At 45.2% G+C, this 21343-nt stretch overlaps 1 protein-coding gene across 1 annotated transcript in view; it reads right to left on the reverse strand.

The window, feature by feature from the left end:
• Window positions 1-1902: 1902 nt before the first annotated feature.
• NARS2 (asparaginyl-tRNA synthetase 2, mitochondrial) overlaps window positions 1903-21343 on the reverse strand; it is a 78292-nt gene continuing 58851 nt past the window's right edge. The window contains exons 10-14 of the mRNA XM_030558292.1: window positions 19617-19683; window positions 18032-18169; window positions 16262-16359; window positions 10789-10815; window positions 1903-2728 (exon numbers count right to left, since the gene is read on the reverse strand). Coding sequence (XP_030414152.1) covers window positions 2584-2728; window positions 10789-10815; window positions 16262-16359; window positions 18032-18169; window positions 19617-19683 — 475 coding nt within the window. The 3' untranslated portion in view covers window positions 1903-2583. The remainder of the gene's footprint in view (window positions 2729-10788; window positions 10816-16261; window positions 16360-18031; window positions 18170-19616; window positions 19684-21343) is intronic.

Raw genomic sequence — 21343 nt, forward strand, 5'->3', positions numbered from 1 at the left:
GTTATGCAGGAGGTCGGACTAGATGATCTAATGGTTCCTTCTGGCCACAAAATCTATCAATCAATCTCCTGCTTCATCTCAAGCCTTCCCCTCTCCCTGGTTTCGCCATCACCATGGACACCACTCATCAGCCTTCAGGCCCTTAATACGGGCATCAACTTCGACCTGGCTCTCTCAACATATGTCCAAATTTTGCTGCTTCTACATACATAATATTTCAAAGATTTGACCTTTTCTGTTTGTCAGACTGTCAACGCTCTTGGCTCAGGCCATCAATATCTTATGCTATTGTGATCTCCTCCTCTTTGGCCTTAGTATTAACCACACTGCCCCCTTTAAGCCCATTCAAAACAATGCTGCCAGGATCATTGTTCCTGGCTTGTCAGGCTGCTGACATCACCCCTTTCTTGGTGTCTTCCACTGCATCAACTGTAAACTCTTTACCTTTGCCTTTAAGGCCCTTCTCCATTTAGCCTGGCCTGGCATTCAGATCTGCCTGCTTCTTGAGCTGTCGACTCCCCCTCTTCATTCTTGTCACCTATGGCAGCCCCATAAATGTTAAATAATAACAAACAATCTCAGTGCTGGGGAACTAGTTGAAATGCCTCTACCGATTGCAGCCGTGGCACTGTGGCCATTTTGCGAGTTTAAGTTACTGATAACTTTGGCAAGGATACCATACACTTCTGGAGGCTACTTAATAATGTTGCAAGCATGGAGCTGTCTGACCACAAGAGTTTTTCCACATCTTGCAGCTAACTAAGGGGCAATTACAAAATTAGGATCTGGCCCAAAGCCTACTGATGTCAATGGGAATCTTTGAATCAGGCCCTAAATGTAGAGGGATAATTCCCTGGAGTACACTGGGAGCTGTACACCAACTAATGCCCAGTAAACACTTGTTTGATCAAATGAGATGGGGAACTTGAAAAGAATGTAGATACAAGAGAGACTTCTCAATGTGTGTGATACATCGAGGGGCACTCTCCATACAGCTATTTACATGGTAGTCATTAAAAATAACCTTATTTTTCTGAGTCATTTTCTGTACATATTATTTATTCTACAGCAGTGCTTAGGATGTGTCATGACAGATGCGGGGAGGGATAGCTCATGGTTTGAGCATTGGCCTGCTAAACCCAGGGTTGTGAGTTGAGTCCTTGAGGGGGCCATTTACAGATCAGGGGCAAAAATCTGTCTGGGGATTGGTCCTGCTCTGAGCAGGGGGTTGGACTAGATGACCGCCAGAGGTCCCTTTCAACCCTGATATGCTATGATAGGCATTATACAAATGAGAGAAAGACCCTGCCCCAGAGAGCTCAGAGTTCAGGATTATGACAATATGTGGAAGGTAAAAAGGATAGTGCTGTGGACAGGGCCACTGGACAGCAACTCAGGAAGCCTGGGTTTAAGTACCAACTCAACCACAGTTTTCCTGTGTGACCTTGGACAAGTCACTTCATCTACATAGAGTTCCCATCTGTACAATGGGGATATATTCTTCTCTACCTAGTAGGGGTGTTAGGGGGATAAATCTATCAAAGATTGTATCAAATCCTGCAGTGAAGAGAGTCATAGTTACCTGATATACAATGACTGGGTGTGTGTATTGGTTGCAGGGTGTTTTACAAATGCAGATATATCTGCTTGGCCAGTTGAACGTGAAATCATTTCTCAAGAAAAATGAGGAAGTACATATTGGCTTCAGAGAATCAGAGCAACTTCCACTTAACCGAACATTTCGTTCTTCCCATGAATTTGTGTTCTCTTTAAGACAGTCTGCATAGATTACCTCTTACAGAGCTCTGCGTCTGGTGTAAGGTAAAGGATTCAGTTGCTGAACAGGTTGAAGGAATCACCATTATGATGAATACCAAAATTTAATGACTGAAAAACAAACCATGAGGGAAGAAGCCAAATATGCATCTTTATTGATTCACAAAATCAACTGCCATCAACTCCCTCACACCAGCAGTTACAATATAAGAGACATTTTTCCTGGCAAGGTTCAGCTGATTAGGATCTACTTTCCAACCTCAACGTGTACATGCTTTTAATTCAGGGCAGGAGACTCTCTCTTTACAATAGCCATTTCTTAAAAGCAAATGTGTCACAGTGATGGTAACGCCGAGCAGTTCTACCACACTCAATCTTCAAAGCACTGTACAGACATGTAATGAAACCTCACAGCACTCCTGACTCCCAGTCCTGTGCTTGGGTCACACCCCCTTATTAACATCTTGCATTAAAAAATATCAGCTCTCAACAATGCTTATTCATTATAGTCCTAACTTTTGTTCCTCCCATGAGGATTTTAACCCTTTAGTTAAGTAAGATTCATTAATGCACCTGAAGTGCTTTGAAGATTTAAAGTGCTATATAAATAATACTAAGAAATGGTAGGGTCTAAAATCTCCCAAGAAAAGTCTCGCACCGAACTCCCTCCATTAAATTTACCACAGGATTATTTGGTACAAAAATTCTCTCCATCTTTCCCCAATATCATCACAAGCAGTCATATGCAGACACATTATACATACAAACACTCCAGCACAGCCTGGTCCATGTGAGTCAGCCAAGGAGCTACAAAAGACAGGAGTGAGGAAACCTCGGGAAAGGAATAACGTCTTTGATATTGTCCACTCCCAAGATGCACTGCAGGTAGCGCTCAAACCCCATTCCGAAGCCTCCATGAGGGGCCGATCCAAACTGCCGAAGATCTAGATACCTGTAATTTTAATAGTTACATTCACAACATGGTTATGCTGAGATAATGAAAGTGCTTCTTTCCATTTTGAGTTTTTCCTTCATCTTAACTACTCTGCTTGACTCAGACTCTTGCAACATCAAAAGTATCTGTAGTTAGAGATGGAAGACATCTAATTAGCTCATGTAGTCCTTCCCCTGCTGATGCTGAATTTTGCCCTGCAGGGATTCTTTAATTTTCCATCAAGTCCAGTTTTAAATGTGCTAAGTGATGGGGTTTTCAAAATGTGCCCTGGCACACTATTCCGTTGCCTAATAGGGCCTGGCATTAAAGGTATGTCTTCACCGTAGAGCTAAATTGGGCACCTCCTCAGGTGTTGCCCCTCGTTCCCCTCCTCTCCCACCCACACACAGAACCCTCTCACATCTGGGGTTTTTGATGTTTTAAACCCAGGCTAGCTGGCCCAGCACGGGATACAGGTTAGAGTTTTCGCTCAGGCTGTTAACAGACCCACTTTGCAGTGAGGACGCAGGCTAAAGCCCCGAAATGCTGGCAGATGTCCAATGCCTTCCCACAATTCCTCCCTATGTGCCCAGAAGGACAGGCAGGTTCTCCCACAATTCACTAGGAAAGAATCATCCAGTGGCTCAGCGTACTACAGCACAAACAACCCTGGAACATATCCCCAGAAGCCGCAGCAACACACACACACACACACACACACTAGAGCAACTTGGGTTTGGGTACGGCTTTGCAACATGGCTGCTCACACCTGCACTAGGCTAACCTATGCATTCAGACCTCGGTGATAACCTAGAGTCCATTAAAGTTAACGGAAAGCTCCCACTGCCTTCAATGGGCTTTGGATCAGACACTTAACCCATTTCCGATGACTGCTACAGGAGTAGCTCTTTCCCCATCAGCGCATCACCAGTGGTAGAGTTGAGACATTTTTAATACTGCACTGGCAAGAGAAAAAGCAGGTTGTGGCAGGTGCATGGAAAATTTCCTTTATGTTGGAAAATGCTCCTTGAGGAGCTCTTTATTCAACAAGCTGCACACTTTCCACCACGAAATAGCCACGGACTAGCCCAGCATGCGGCCTCTTGCTGTGGCTCACACATGATGCTTAAGAGGCAAGCGAACCCCTCCCCCTGCACCTGGATGATTGCACAATGTAATTCCATAAAGGGAAACATTTTTCCATGACCCCAGCTGGCAATCAGTTTATGCCCTGCAGCTGGAGAGTTGATAGCCCGTGTAACCTTTGAATCTTGTTAAACTATGTACTGCAATAACATCTCAGGGTGGTGAATTCCAGGAGTTCATTATATACTAAGTTAAAAAAACATTTCCTTTCATCCATTTCAAACGTGTCCTTTTATCTTTGTCACATGCCCTGTTGCTATATTACAGGGCAAGGCAAAAAGGAGCACCCTCTTCACTACCATTCACGGTTGGATGTATTTCTACCTTTTCTGTCTCCTTCCCAAACAACATTACCCACTCCTTTTAATCCCCTCATTACACTGAAATCTCCTTGCCCTCTGCTGGTTAAAGAAGTGAGCCTGAAAGAAGAGAGGTGTCTGGGCACCCCATGCACCTGAACATTCAAGGTGGGGAAATGTTTTGTAAAAGTGAAGAGTTCTAGTGAAATTACAACAATCCCAAAGAAATCTTGCTTTGTTGACTGATCCAACCCTCCCATGAGGGACGAGGGCAGAAAGAAAAAGATTTTGCTCAGAGCTGGGGAGAAACTGATTTTCTTCCCGTTGGAGAAGGCCATGGATCATTGGGTTGATCAATGCTGACCTCAAACAACCTCAGTTTTGCATCTCAAAGTTCTTCTCAGTTTCCTATGCTGTTCAGGACCCTACAGGGTGAAATACATGTCCAGGAGGCCAGACTGGATGATCAGAGTCGTGGTCCACTTTTGGCCTTATGTATCTGTAATTGAATATTTCAGTTAATATCCAGGCTCTATTGCTATGTATTGATGGTAGGTATAATGTCTGCGTCTGTTCCACACAGGACATGCTGTGTTGGAGAGGCAGTTGGGTCAAAACTTTAGCTCTGTGAACCAAAGACAAAAGGCTTGAATCTGCACTCCTTGAAGTCAATGGAAAAACTCTCCTTGATTTCAGTAGGTCAGTTCTGACACTGACTTGCTGCATGCAATTATGGGCAGGTAATTTCCCCTCTCTGGGCACCCCCATCCATGAAACAGGGAAGACACGATTTCTCCACCTCAGAAGGGGATTGAGAGCTGAACATTTGCATTGTGGCTCAAAGAGGAGATGCGGCCTATCAATGCTGCTATTATCCATCAGTTGGAAATGCTAGAACAGATGAAGCTCACCCGCTGCCAGTGAGCAGTGCCGTATCTCAGGTCACCTTTGCTGCCCTGCTCTCCAGTGTATAATAAAGAAGGGGAGTGGGAGTGAGGAGGCAGTGGGTCACAAAGAGAGGAAGTAGCTAAAATGCTATGGCCCTAAGTAGTTTTTACTTCTAATGGCATTACGTTCTTTCCTTCTTCTGTTGCCACAGAGGGTCACCTCTACCCTACTCAGCATATTGACAGAAAGATCATACTTGCCACTGAAGCTCAGAAGAGAATATTACTACACGGAGGGGCCCAGCTTGGCTAGCCCTCCTCCAATTAAAAAGGGAATGAATTCTAATGGGACAGAACAACCTCCACCTCCAAAGAGCAGATCACATGTACCCATCTATTCTATCACTATCCCACTGAGCGAATGCTGGGAAATCCAGATCCCTAGGCAGAGATGCCAAAAGGACAAGCGTGAAGCTACTTTCAACATTTATGTCCACAATGAAAGTCAGAATGAGGAAGTGAGTCCAATATCTAGAGAACATCTGGGTTGCTATGTGCAGTATGGGTGGGCATGGTAAAAGAACTAGCAGCTCGGGGACAACGTATCCCTATTATTATTATTATGGTAGCATCTAAAGGCCCCCATTGTGCTAGGTGCTGTACAAATACATAGTGAGAGAGTCCTTGCCCCAACAAGTTTACAATCTAAACAAGCAAGACAGACAAAGGGTAGCAGGGGAAACAAAGACACGACAGAGCCAGAAAACTCAGATCTCCTGATTCCCCCTGGAGTCCAGTGTCCTAGAAACTGGACCACTCTGCCCCTCTGATGCTTATACCCAAATAACCAGTAGCATTAAAATGAGGCAAGTGCGTTCCTTGCTAGTTACAGTGTGACAGAAAGGACAGCGGAAAGAATCTCAATTAACTGCACAAACCAATGCTGAACGACCCTCTCCAATATCAGTCAAAGGAAAACCTACAACACACACACGATGTATACAACTGAAAGAGATCAAAATGGGTTCAGGAATTTTACTGTATTTTCTAATCAAAGCCCACTCGTCAGCTGAATAAACGATGGGACTGGGAACACTGTCTGTTTCAGATCACTGATTCTCTCCTTCCACCCCCCTCTCCCAGTGGTACAATGGGTGCATTAGAGGCAAGCCACTCCTTAAATAACACACTGAGGAGTGGTCAGATTATGATTTCCGAGGTCCCACAATGATCAGTGAGAGGAAGAGGCAAACAAAGATACTCTGTTCTATGCAGGATCTCAGAAAAGAAGCATTTTAAAGCATTTCCTGTGCAAACCTTAGTCAATATTTTATTTTAAAAATCATATAGACATTTCAATTATCCTCCAAGGAGCTAGTGTGTCAAATTTGGAGACTAAATTCAAATCATTAAAATGTAAAAAGAGCAAGATTCGCCACTGATCCCACCATAATACTGATGGATAATTAGGAGCGGATACAATGAAGCAGATCAGCTCACTAACTACCCGCTCATTGGGCAGATGCTAGAGATCAGGGTTTAGGAGCACTTTTGTGCACTCCTATCTAGGCATTTCCAGTGCACCAGGCCCTGCGGAATCCAGGTACCAAACCAGAAGCTATCCCTCTGCAGAGCCGCGAGTGTTACGACAGTGTTAACTGCTCCCTATGCTGTGTCCGCAGGGCAAATCTTCCCTGATGGGAGGTATGGTTGGTGGGAGGGTGGATTGTGGGCACAGAATAGAAAGTGCCTCCAGAACATGATGGAAACCCCATGCACCCACACAGACAGGCTGCTGACAATGACTCCTTGTGCTTTCCCCATGAAAGTTAGAAAGATATGGCACAGCCTTCCTACTAATGGTGATAGCCTCCCTGCCATTACAAAAATAGCCTGCCATAATCTCCCCACATGGATCTTCACAGAGTTAGTGTTTCAAATCCAGCCAACCAGCAGGACCCTATTCATGCCCAATCAGGTTGAACGCTGTAGGGCTTAAGCTGACCTCTTATAGGGAATAGTAAGAAGTTACCCACCACTCTCCAGGCACACTACAGCTTTGAGCAATTAAACTAGGTGCCACATTCTTAGGAAGCACCCGGCACTTCTGAGAGCAGGAGAGCAGCCTAATAGGATCAATCATCTGATGTGCTACGACAGCTCTTGTATCCCTATGATTTGCCTCAATCACCATTCTCAGCTCTACGGGTGCAATGAGGAAGCAGAGACTGGCTGCAGCTGTTGGACTTGAGCACCCTCCATGTCCTGAGTCTGTGGCAGCTTTCTGACAACATGTGCCGTGTAGATGAGCTGCTCTCTGCCTCCATTCTGACCTACGGACGTGGAGGATTCTCCCTCACTCGCAATCTAAGTCATGAGTGGATGTCTCCAAAAGATGTATCCCACATGGGCCCTGGAGGGGCTAATGAGGGCCCGAGAGGCCAATTAACAATACCAGGTTGCACCTGGACGAGGAGCCAGGCTTAACTCATCATGAGACCAGCTGGGCAGGAGCAAGCTGGTTAGTATAGAGAGAGATGGTCTGTAGCAGAAAGGGGCTGATGCTCAGCAGTGGCGGTCATTTTTCCAGACTCAGTCTCAGGCCTTATGGCAATAAGAAAGGGTCTCTCTGAATGCAGAAGAGATTTAATCAATCGACTTATATTTCTAGTGACAGAGTCTGGACTGATGGGGAAACATGCAGCATTAGCCTGAATTCCAGTGCACAAAGAGGGACTGAAATGGTGGGACAAAGCAGCTGAAAGCTCTGTAAGAAATGGAAGGATGGACATAGAAATACCATGAGTAAACGGGAATTCTAAAGCCTAGTGTAGAAAAATTTCAACAAATGGCGGCAAAATCTTTGGATCAACGAAAAAAAGAGGTGGAAGATATTTTGAACTGTGCCCTGGAGTTGAGGATAAAGACATATTTCAGGGCCTGGATAGGAAGAATGAAGTGATTTTGTTTGGAGTACCGACAGATCACTGTGATGTAAACAAAAATCTTTTGAAAAAATAAACCCAGAGATGGACTATGTGCATGCTGTAGGGTAGAAGAAAGAAACTGATCACCTTTTATGGGTATGTCAGGGCTTTGATAAAGAAAAGGGAAAAGCTTGCTGAAGAATTTAAACGGCTTAAGGCAGGCGTGGGCAAACATTTTGGCCCGAGGGCCACATCTGGGTGGAGAAACAGTATGCAGGGCCATGAATGTAGGGCTGGAGCAGGGGGTTGGGGTGCGGGAGGGAGTGTGGCAACGGGTGCGGTGTGCAAGAAGGGGCTCAGGGCAAGGGGTAGGGGTGCAGGAGGGGGTGCGGTGTGCAGGAAGGGGCTCAGGGCAGGGGGTTGGGGGGCAGGAGGGGTGCGACGGAGCTCAGGGTTAGGGGTGTGGAGTGCGGGAGGGGGCTCAGGGCAGGGGGTGGGGTGGGAGGTGCAGGAGGGGTTCAGGCTCTGGCCCGGCGCTGCTTACCTTGAGCGGCTCTGGGGTGGCAGCGGCACATAGTGGGGCTAAGGCAGGCTCCCTGCCTGCCCTGCCCCCGTGCCGCTCTTGGAAGTGGCCAGCATGTCTGGCAGTGGCTCCTGGGGGTGTAGTGGGGCAGGCAGCTCCATGTGCTACCCTCGCCTGTGAGTACCACCCCGAAAGCTCCCATTGGCCGCAGTTCCTCATTCCTGGCCAATGGGTGTTGCGGGGGGCGGTGCCTGCAAGTGAAGGCAGTGCACAGAGCCCTCTGCCCCTCACCGCAGGGACATGGTGCTGGTTGCTTCCAGGAGCATCGCAGAGGCAGGGAGCCTCCCTTAGCCCTACTGTGCCATGGGGCTGGCAATCCCACGGGCTGGACTGAAAGCCCTGACGAGCCCGATCTGGCCCGCAGGCCATAGTTTGCCCTCCTCAGCTTTAGATAACAGAAGTCAGATTATGTTACTTAGAGAAATATCACGAAAATGGGGTCATAACAGAAAGGCAGCTGATGGACACAGGGCATAGTGAAAGGACATAAATGTCTGAGTATTTAGCAGTTATAGTTGGTGGCTATAGACTATTCAGTTAAGTCTGCTTCACCATGGACAGAGAGAGAGAGAGAGTCTACAGTCACTCTCTGGCAACAGAGGCAGTGAGGCATAAGCCCTGGGATTCTAGCTAGATGAGGGGAAGGCTGGGAAGGAAAGCTGGATTGCAGGGGAAGGGAGCACCCCTGGGCAGCAGGCCCTAAGAGAAGGGCAGGTCTGGATAAGAACTTTGGAAGAGGGGGCAAGGCTAGGAAAGCTGGCAATGGAAGAAGGCCCAGACTAAGAGAAAGGATCAATAGAGGGGCCTACAGGAAGGAGCTAGGACTCTGAGACTGTTTCTGAAGGGAGAGGGCAGCTGGGGAGAAAGACCTTCTAAAGCAGGCCTGGGAGAAGACAGGCTCCAGGGCAGAAGTCCTGAGTGGCAGTGGTTTGGGAGGAGCTGGGCCTCCAGAGAAAGCAGCTCTCTATGACAGAGTGAGGCTGAACTCTGCAGAGCACGGGAGGGGGGCAAAGAGTGTACTGACAATTGATTTGGGGAAGGATAGAGAATTTTTGTCCCTTTGAATTGGGACATAATTACCCCAGAAGGAATGGACTAAATCATGATCCAGCTGAAGGGCAGAATGATGGGGAAAGAGATAACAGCAGCACTGGAGCGACCATCAGGAGGCAGCATTCAGTGAACAGAACCACTATGCTACGCCTGGCCACTAGGAGGTGCTCTTGCGGTGAGTGAACTCCTCCACGATACGCCATAGTTCCAACAGAATTTACGGACTTGACACCGAAATTACTGGGTGAAATTCTATGTCTTGTGCTAAGCAGTAAGTCAGACTAGCTCATCATAATGGTCCTTCTGGCCTACAAATACATGAAAGATGGGAAGACGTTTCATTTGCCCTGCCTACACACTGCTGATGTAGAGGCTTATGGTACCTTGTGCTGTGCTATTCCTAAGAAGTTTCAGGATGCAGGAGGGAATCCTGCATTCATTACAGCCTCTTAATCCAAGTTATCAGTTTAAAAAGCATTCTCCTCCCTAATGGCTATTCTAGCTACTCAAGCACTTTTTGATCAACTTTCCTACGTTTGGAACACTTTGCAACATCACTCCTCTACCAGATGATTAACAGATACATCCTAAGAATTATTATGATAATACAAATAATTCATAATTTTTCAAAAGGGACACAGAGTCTGGACAGTCACTTTAATAGGAGAAAACTCAAGGAGTCTATTTTCCCTTATTAAATTTAAGGACTGTTCTATTCTATTTCTTATGGGGGACAATTGTAACTACTTCAACTACTCTGTTGGGAAGGTGTTTTGGCCTCATTACCCTGCCAATTGCAAGTGTTGTTGTTCATGCTGCCACTAAAGATCAAAAATTGCTTGTGGTTTTTGTGCCCCATTTCTCTCATGCAACAGCACGTGGGATTTTTCAGTAACTTTCTGGGTTTTGCATACAGTTTAAGGATTTAATATTAAAAATTGTTGATGAGCAGCAAGTTAATCCATTTTGTGCAATAATGAAAGGGATGAAAGATGCAACTCCGGCTGCAACTAAACAAGTGGGAGGATAAACTTTAAGTAGTGTAGTTAAACTGTGTTCAGATAAGATGGTCCCTTCATTGTGACTGGCGGCAGCTCACTGAAGGCCCCAATGAAAAGGCTTCTTCTGTAATAGTAGTAAGAGAACAGATACTGTTTGTAGACCAAGCTATATATAGTCTTACCATTGGTAGGCATCTGCAAGTCCTAATCTGTGGAATAAACAAACTCTTGTCAGTAAATCAGCAGAGCAGATCCGTATCAGCTGTGTGATTCCAGTTTCGTGCATGGAAATACACAGAGTAAGAAAAGGGAGGATATTACTAATTAATACAAAAAGGGTAAGAGAGGAAAGAAGCATAATCAATAGCAGAGGTTTCTGAAATACCAAGTAGTACTTTTTGAGTGGTGTTGCACAGATTTTCAATGCTCTTCTTAAATGTATGGTACCAATTCTAATGAAATAAGACCCCAATCCTGCAAAGACTTGCGCACACACTTAACTTTACACATATGAATCGTCCTGTTGACTTCAACTGAGATACTCATGTGAATGAAGTTAAGCACGTGTGCAGGGCCTGGTCTACACTACGCGTTTAAACCGATTTTAGCAGCGTTAAACTGATTTAACGCTGTACCCGTCCACACTACGAGGCCCTTTATATCGATAAAAAGGGCTCTTTAAATCGGTTTCTGTACTCCTCCCCGACGAGAGGAGTAGCGCTAAAATCGGTATTACCATATCGGATTAGGGTTAGTGTGGCCGCAAATCGACAGTATTGGCCTCTGGGCGGTATCCCACAGTGCACCACTGTGACCGCTCTGGACAGCAATCTCAGCTCGGATGCAGTGGCCAGGTAAACAGGAAAAGCCTGTGAAATTTTGATTTTCATTTCCTGTTTGCCCAGCGTGGAGCTCTGATCAGCACGGGTGGCGATGCAGTCCCAAATCCAAAAAGAGCTCCAGCATGGACCGTACAGGAGATACTGAATCTGATTGCTGTATGGGGAGACAAATCTGTTCTATCAAAGCTCCGTTACAGAAGACAAAATGCCAAAGCGTTTGAAAAAAAAATCTACAGGCTACACAACGCTGCGTGACAAGCATAACGGGAAGCCAGAAACTCAAATGGACACTCATGGAGGGAAGGCGGGGATATTGAGGACTCCAGCTATCCCACAGTCCCCGAAAAGTATTTGCATTCTTGGCTGAGCTCCCAATGCCTGTAGGTTCAAACACATTGTCCGGTGTGGTAGGGAATAGCTCGTCAATTTACTCCCCCACCCCATGTGAAAGAAAAGGGAAAGAAATCATTTCTTGACTTCTTTCAATGTCACCCTATGTCTACTGAATGCTGCTGGTAGACGCGATGCTGCAGCAGTGAAGAGAAGTATCCGCTCCTCTCCCCTCCCAGGTGGCAGACGGTGCAGTAGGACTGGTAACCATCCTTCTTATCAACCCGTGAGTGCTCCTGGCTGGCTTCAGGTGAGGCTGGCCGGGGGCGCCTGGGTGAAAATTGGAATGACTCCCGGTCATTCCCAGTAGATGGTACAGAACGGCTGGTAACTGTTTTCATCACAGCAACTGGGGGCTGAGCTTCAATCAGCCCCCTCCTTTCATGTGAAAAGAAAAGATTCTGTACTGCCTGCACTATCATAGCAGTGGAATGCTGGGCTCCTCTCCCCCACACTGCTTAATGTCTTGCCTGGACTATCATAGCAGCTGGAGGCTGCCTCCCCCTCATTTTATGTCACTAAAAACTCAGTGTTTCCTATTCCTGCATTCTTTATTACTTCATGACACAAATGGGGGGGACACTGCCACGGTAGCCCAGGAAGGTTGGGAAGGAGGGAAGCAACGGGTGGGGTTGTTGCCAGGGCACCCCCCGTGAATGGCACGTAGCTCATCATTTCTGCGGGATCTGACACAGAGCAGCTGTACTCTCTGATACACTGCTTCTCTGGTACATTTGCCCCATATTCTAGGCAGGACTGACTCTATTTTTAGAAACCATAAAGGAGAGATTGACTCAGGGAGTCATTCCCAGTTTCGCTTTTGCGCCCCCAGCCAATCTCAGCCAGGGGCACCCATGATAGCAGCAGATAGCACAGAAGGATAGATAACCGTCATCTCATTGCCAAATTACACTGGCAGCAGATGGTACAGAACAACTGGTAACCATCTCTGCTATCATGCAAAAGCAAACGAATGCTGCTGTGTAGTGCTGGAGTATCGCCTCTGTCCGTGGCATCCAGTACCGCATATGGTGACTGCAAAAAAAAAAAAGCTGAACGGGCTCCATGGTTGCCATGCTATGGAGTCTGCCAGGGCAATCCAGGGAAAAAGGGCGCGAAATGATTGTCTGCCATTGCTTTCCCAGAGGAAGGAATGACTGAGGACATTTACCCAGAACCACTTGCGACAATGATTTTTGCCCCATCAGCCACTGGGCTCTCAACCCAGAATTCTAAGGGGCGGGGGAGACTGCGGGAACTATGGGATAGCTATGGAATAGCTACCCACAGTGCAATGCTCCGGAAATCGACGCTAGCCCGGACCATGGACGCACACCGCCGAATTAATGTGCTTAGTGTGGCTGCGTGCACTCGACTTTATACAATCTGTTTTATAAAACCGGTTTATGTAAAATCGGAATAATCCCGTAGTGTAAACGTACCCCAAGTCTTTGCAGGACCAGGGCCATAGTTTCTTTACACAGTTGTATTATAAAATCCAACTCTCTGTTACAATAGCTCTTCAGGCTAAACTTGAGTTAAGACCAATGAAAATTCCTTTACTAAGCAGATCAGGCCAGCAGATCTGACCCTGAATACTCAAAAGGAAGAGATCGCAGAGTAAGAAGATATTTTTATATAGTTGCTCTTCAGAGCAGAGCTGGACTTTAAGCCCATTGAAGACGTACATTTAATTGATTTATACACCTCCGTTGTATGGACTCTTACTCCTCGGCTTTCCAAATTAAACTCTGGTTTTAATCTCTCCCGAAATGAAAGACCCCACACCCAGACCCTGTACAGAATGCCAGAGACCTTCTTAGGTTCGTTATGCTGAAGTGGGCTTCACTGTACTTCATTAACTAGACATGTTTCAGCTGAATAGGTGACTGCTCTAAGTATTAAATGCATTTGCCAAGCGTAACTAATGTTACACTGGGATTTCATCGCCCTCCAAAAATGTCTCCTGTATGTACGTGTCTATCCCAAAGGGGCAGGGCTGAGGTCTGCAAAGGATCCACTGAAATGGAGAGAGGATCTGAGCTTAACTCCGTGAAGAGGACTTTCCCCCTGCAGAATCACAGGACTGCAGCCTCAGTGGCAACGTTGATAATTGGAGACAGCACTCCTTCAGGCTGACTTCAAAGCACCTTGAAATCACACAGACTGCTACAGGCCAGGGGATTGGGTTGGGATGGAGTCAAAGAGCAGAAATCTGTGACAAACTAACATGGTTTTCACTTCCCAATTAACTTATCAATGTCTCTTAGTGCACAACAACACTTTCTGAAACGTCAGCACTGAGGCTGCATCTACACTAGCAAAGCTCATAGCTGTAATTCACTGCAGTGTGGTTCCTTAGGGTTAGACAACACTGTAACAAAGAGACCCACGCCCTGTCTACACTACAGCTTCCAGCTTAGCTACTACTGGTGGTGAATTACCATGTTGGTGAGTGGGGACAAGGCCTAAGGAGGGAGTCCAGGTGCCAGACACAATTACTACGGCTGTCGTTTAATCGCAGTTAACTCATGAGATTAACTCAAAAAGAGTAATCATGATTAATCACAGTTTTAATTGCACCATTAAACAATAGAATACCAATTGAAATTTATTAAATATTTTGGATGTTTTTCTACATTTTCATATATATTGTATTCTGTGTTGTAATTGAAATCAAAGTGTATATTATTTATTACAAATATTTGCACTGTTAAAATGATAAAAGAAATAGTACTGTATTTTTCAATTCACCTCACAAGTACTGACTGCAGTGCAATTTCTTTGTTGTGAAAGTGCATTTACAAATTAGATTTCTTCTTGTTATGTAACTGCACTCAAAAACAAAACAATGTAAAACTTCAGAGCCTACAAGTCCACTCAGTCCCACTTCTTGTTCAGTCTATAGCTAAGACAAACAAATTTGTTTACATTTACAGGAGATAATGCTGCCCACTTCTTATTTATAATGTCACCAGAAAGTGAGAACAGGAATTTGCATGGCACTTTTGTAGCCAGCATTGCAAGGTATTTATGTGGCATATGCTAAACATTCGTATGCCCCTTCATGCTTCAGCCACCATTCCAGAGGATGTGCTTGCATGCTGATGACGCTTGTTAAAAAAATAATACTTTAATTAAATATGTGACTGAACTCCTTGCGGAAGAATGGTATGTCCCCTTCTCTGTGTTACCTGCATTCTGCCATATATGTCATGTTATGGCAGTCTCGGATGATGACCCAGTACATGTGGTTCATTTTAAGAACACTTTCACCGCAGATTTCACAGAATGCAAAGAAGGTACCAATGTGAGATTTCTAAAGATGGCTACAGCACTCAACTCAAGGTTTAAGAATCTGAAGTGCCTTCCAAAATCTGAGAGGGATAAGGTGTGAAGCATGCTTTCAGAAATCTTAAAAGAGCAACAGTCCGATGCGGAAACTACAGAACCCAAACCACCAAAAAAGAAAAATCAATCTTCTGCTAGTGGCATCTCACTCAAATAATGAAAACGAACATGCGTCGGTCCACACTGCTTTGGATTGTTATCAATGAACTCGTCTTCTGGAATGGTGGCTGAAGCATGAAGCGACATATGAATCTTAGTGCATCTGGCACGTAAATATCTTGTGACACCAGCTACAACAGTACCATGAGAATGTCTGTTCACACTTTCAGGAGACATTGTAAACAAGCTTATTTGTCTGACTGACTGGCTGAACAAGAAGTAAGACTGAGTGGAGTTGCAGGCTCTAAAATTTTACATTATTTTATTTTTAAATGCAGTTTGTTTGTTTTTTTACATAATTCTACATTTGTAAGTTCAACTTTCATGATAAAGAGATTGCACTACAGTACTTGTATAAGGTGAACTGAAAAATGCTATTTCTTTTGTTTTTTTTTTACAGTGCAAATACTTGTAATCAAAACTAAATATAAAGTGAGCACCGTACACTTTGTATTCTGTGTTGTAAATGAAAATGTATATTTGAAATGTGTATTTGAAAATGTAGAAAACAGCCAAAATATTGAAATAAATGGTATTCAATTATTGTTTAACAGCACGATTAATATTTTTAATCGCTTGACAGCCCTAACAATTACCGATAGCTTCCTTGGAGCCCATGTGATAGGCAAGGTCCTCTCTGAGTAGCATGCAACGTTTTTCTGTGGTGAGATGATACAAAGAGGCACTTGGTATATTTACCCCAGAAGCAAGTCATCATTTGGGATACAGCCATATTTTGCTTAGTAGATAAATAGTTGATTAACAGATTCTTCAAAGCCAATAAACATAACAGATCATCTACTGTCTGTACATCTACTCCTTCCCCCACCAAACTCCAGTGGCCTCTGACACACTCCCTTGCCAGACTGTTCCTAAGCTACTGCTAGTAATCAGCCATAGGGTTTCTCCATACCTCTCTAAGCGTGATTGCAGAAAATGCAGTCGCTCCTCTCTCAGACTGCCGCCACATAACTCCCCTGTTCCTGGTACCAGAAGATCAACGGCTGCAACCTTAGGGGAAAGAGAACTATAAACTGAATCATGCCATTTAACTGTGCAGTCCAACAGTAATCTCAGGGCTCCTGGGAGGTTAAACTCATTCCTGTTTGTGACGTGCTCCGATACTATGGAGAGGGACCCTATGCAAGTACATAGAAAGTGATCTAACTCACTGGCAGCAGCACATCATAGTGACTAGCACAAGGTAACAGATGCTATAGCTTACATGGTGTACAACAGATCAGGATCTAAGGTACATCTACACTTGAGCTTTGGTGTAATTTCCAGATCAAGACGACAAAGCTGCACTAATTCTGATCAAGCTAGCGTGCTAAAAAATAAAAGGGTAGCTATGGCGATGCAAGCCACTAGCCACCCTGAGTATGATCCTGTCTGAAACATGTAGTCGGGGTAGCTACACTTCTATGGGTGCTAACTTGATCAAAACTAGAGTAGGTATGTCTCCTGGAGCTGGAAGTTACACCTTCCACAGAAGACATATTCTGGCTGGTCACTGGAAGAAGAGATCGAACCCGAACCTCTGGATAGAAAAGCAGGAGCCTCTACTGCCTAAGCTAAAAAACCCAGCTCTGTTAGCCAAAGACTGTAGCTGACTCATGAACTCCTGTGCTCCAGTTACTAGAGGGGGACAAAGAAGCACACTGAGGAAACATGGGCTTCTTCAGGGGTCCTCACAGACCCTTTCCCAAATGCTGCTCCCTCTTGCCAGGTGGGGAGGGCTCTCTCATCCAGTCACTACAACTGCGACTCAAGCTTCCGCTGTTGAGTCTAGGATACCACTTATGTAAATATATACACACTCCAGAAGAGCTTCTCCAGCCGTGATTGTTTAGAGCAGCAGCAAATGTTTCATTTTGTTACCTCGCACTTGCGGAATGCATTTTGCAGAGGGGCAGGGTCACTAAAGGCAGCAGCCATCTGCCAGCGAGGGTAAAAAATACCAGACTGATACCAAAATCAAATCAAAGTAGGCCCCTTTTGTTCTGACATAAAAGTGTCTGTACCAAAATAACAATCCATGTGAAATGAAACCAATTCAGTTATTTTGATGTAAGTTTGTGTGTGGCCACGCCCCAAGGGGTACAAAGAACCCAAGAGCAAGCTGTGGGGAGGCAGGCAAACGCAGATATGCCTGAACTGTCGAAGGCACAGAGGAATTCCTCCAGACACAGTGCCTGGAGTCACATAGCACAGGGACCCCTTGCTGAAAGCATGTACCCAAAAGGAGTTTATTTCCTGTCCCCATCTGCTGGAAGGAGGATAAAATACCCACAGGCTGGGCTTGGAAGGCAGGAGAACAATGCCATGGAATACTATGGGCACTGGTTGTCATTAAAGAGGCTCCTCTTAAAAATACTTGTTACCTTATTTTATGTTTGAACTTCCCTTAAAAAGAAACTGACTACAGCAAACCTAACTGACTGCCTTCCAAAGACCTAGGCCTTCCATTCTTCTCTTGACCGACTGGATTCTCTCCTGTTTTGGATCTCTCTCTAAAGGAAGGAAAGGTTCTGGACTGGGTCTTAACTGTTGCAGCTGATTGATGTATCTTATCTCTTGTTTCTGCCTGGAGACCAGAATGATGATAATCTATTGCTCGGTAGGATAAGGGAGGACAGGGCGCGTGTCCAAAAAGTATGGAGATGCACACACACAGACTTACTGTGTGTTGAGGTCCATCTTCATTGTCCCGCATGTAGAAAGGTTTGAGATCATATGGGTAGTTAACCACAAACACAGGAACCTCACCGCAGTGCTTCACCAGGTATTTCTCATGCTCAGTTTGGAGATCACGGCCCCACTGTAAAGACAACAACATGGAGAGCATGGGAATTTGGACCCTGCAGCAGTGCAGTGTGTGTACTTTAGAAGACACAGTAAGACCCCACACAGTGGATATGCACCATATTCAAAGGCTGGATACTAGGAAGGGCTCTGCCTTTCACAGGGTCTCTAGAATGTGGAAAAATCTAGTAGGCAAACTGCACTAACGTAAGTTTCACAGATTTTTAAGGCCAGACAGGATCAAGCTGATCATCCTGTCTGACCTCCTGCATAACATGGGCCAGAGAATCCCACCCAGGAATCCCTGCATCTCTCCCAGTAACTTGTGCTTGAACTAGAGCAGATCGTTATGTTGTCTAAATGAACAGACAACCTGGACAAAGGTTTCCCCCTGACCCCAACAAACCTGGTCAATTTTTAGCAACCACCTAAAGTGAATTTATCCAAGCACTGCTTGTACCCATCCTGTTCCCTGTCTCTTCTCTCCTTTCTCAGACGCACCCTGGTGCATGCCACACCACCTCTGCAGCCTCTCGCTTAGGAAAACCCAATGTCCCCTGCAAGAGACCATCAGGTATACCCGCATCCATTGCAGCAGGAGCAGGAGCCATGCATGATTTTTTGGGGGTAACTGCTAGTATGACAGACAGCTGTATCCGGAGACAGGATTTACAACTCTGTATTAAACTCTGAGCCTAATTTTGTAAGAATAAATTATCTGTTATCTTGGGCTATCTGCTCTGAAGGTGGGCCCAGCCAGACTTACCCTCAAAGCAGTGGACAGAGGACTGTTAAGACTAATGACTATGTATGTGGGATTAGAAATGGTCAAGTGAGGACTTTGCCTACTGTGGCATCTGTTAGAAACAGGGATGAAGGAGGAGTTTTAGGAATACTGTAATTTGTAAACTGCTTTCTCCTTAGCTACAATAGTCTTTTAGAAGAACAAAGGACTTCCATTACCTATCTAGGCAAAACAGTGCTTTGACTCAGTTTTACTTCATTATTCCTAGTTAATCCCTTGGTACGACCTAAATTCCTCTCGCCTTTTAGATAGTTATGATGTGTTCCTGAAGTATACACAATGCACTAATCACTGTCCATGCACACAGGCAGGAACAGCTCCTTCTGCAAAGGGCTTACAATCTACTGGTATTGTGCCACCTCTCTCCCTTAAGTCATTGCTTAAGAGCTTCACTACGCACACTTCCCTCTTGTAACAACTTGTTTCCTAAATTATTCCACGCTTCATCTTCCAAGCTATGGTGGTTACACTGGATTATGGCTGGTTTGCAACCGTGCAATGACACAAAAGGACTGTGTGAACTAACAACTTTGTTGCAACATCAGAAAGAGAGAAGTGAGGCTTCCCTTGGATTTAGAAATGGAGACCATTCTGCACACTCACCCCACAGAAGCAGGAACCAGGCTGTGGCTCTCTCACAGCCAGGGTACCCACTCACCTTTGGTTGGAAAGTGAATGTCTGAGGAGCTCGCTTTAAAATCTCCACTGCTTCAGTATAGGGAATTCTGTAACAGAAAAAACTAAGCATTTGACACTGCAAATGAGAGTACCAAAAGGGTCTCTTCCTAAGCACTGCATGGGAAAACGAAAGGGACACTACAGCCATGCCACCTTGGGTTGTGATCTCAGATTTCTCAAGCTAAGCAAGGTCAACTCTTATGTACTTTTGATGGAAATCTTTTTCCTAAAGGAGCCCTAGAATATCACAGGAAGAGCTCCTGGTAACTTAATAGATTGTAGGTTTCTCACTGAGTTAGTCACTGAACCTAGGCGCTGCTTACTGCTTTACCAGACATGATGCCTTAACAATGAGCACTTGCAGAGATCAAAAAATCACACAACACTCTTATCAAGAGTCGGGTGGAGATGGGAGGTGGGTTAGTCCCAGTGGCCCAGACAAATTCCAGTTGGAGGATTATGTTCTGCCTGCCTTCATTTCATAAGAGGCTGCTTTTATAGTGCTACAACACACCGTTAAACGGACTTCATGTTCCACCCTAGAGGTGGCTGCATATCGTGTAGGACTGAAGTGATTCCCTTGAAATCTAGTCTGTAAAAGTACATGGGAGCTCTTCAGGGTGAAAGGAACTCCCATCAGCCTACCACCAACCATGTGCTCAACACAATACTCTACAGGAGGACAGATCATGCCATGAAAAGCTTGCATTAACAGAAGAGTTACGATTGTCACATTGTAAAATGCCAGATTTATTTTCATCGACATGTCTGTGTCCACAGAAAGGCAATTCTGGCACCAGATTCGCCACCACTGTAAATCAATAGAGCAATTGGCAGAGCAAACTGGGATAACAGAGTGAAGAATCTGTCCCAGGGTCTTCTTTGCAACCTGCAAAAATGTGACTGGAAATCAAAATCAAACTAAGGATACGCTGGATGGGCGGGTGGTGTTCGATGTATCGGGGATTGATTTATCGTGTCTCGTCTGGACACAATAAATCGATCTGCAAATCAACGCCCGTACTCCACCTCAGCAGGAGGAGTAAGCAGAGTTGACAGGGGAGTGATGGTAGTTGACTCGCCGCTGTGAGGACGGCCAGGTAAGTCGAACTAAGATACTTCAACTTTAGCTATGCGAATAACGTAGCTGAAGTTGTGTAACTTAGTTCGACCCCGCCCCGCCCCCCGCTAATATAGCCCAGGCCTAAGGAAGCTGCATGATGGATTTTCCACATATCAGGCTCTAACAACATAAACAAGTCATCCCCGGGAAAACTAAATTAGCCTGGTAACAATAATCAAATCTCTGTGTATCACCGGCAAAACCCAGTTCTAGACCAACCTCCCTAAAAAAGATCTGCAAGGATTCAATAATACATTAAAGCTTTCTGAAATAAATAGTCAGTGAGGAATATGCTGTTCATGTGCTTGGGTTATGGGATTCCACAATAACTTGGCTGGAAACTCACCGAACTTTTGCTACCTGAAGCTTTTGAAAGTGGCCCATAGCTCAAATGTGACTCATGGTTCTCTCTCACACACACACACTGCACTTCTCAGCAACATTTTGTGGTGCTTGTGCAGATGAAAATAACATTGAAAGTTATAAATCACAAATCCATTGTCATCAAGCATGGATGTGGCAGGCTAGCTTAAGTGCAACACCTGAGAGAGTTGTGCGTGGGCATCCTGGTATGGATTGGCAGA

The sequence above is a fragment of the Gopherus evgoodei genome, chromosome 1 (genome assembly GCF_007399415.2).
Source record: "Gopherus evgoodei ecotype Sinaloan lineage chromosome 1, rGopEvg1_v1.p, whole genome shotgun sequence".
Classification (NCBI taxonomy): domain Eukaryota; kingdom Metazoa; phylum Chordata; order Testudines; family Testudinidae; genus Gopherus; species Gopherus evgoodei.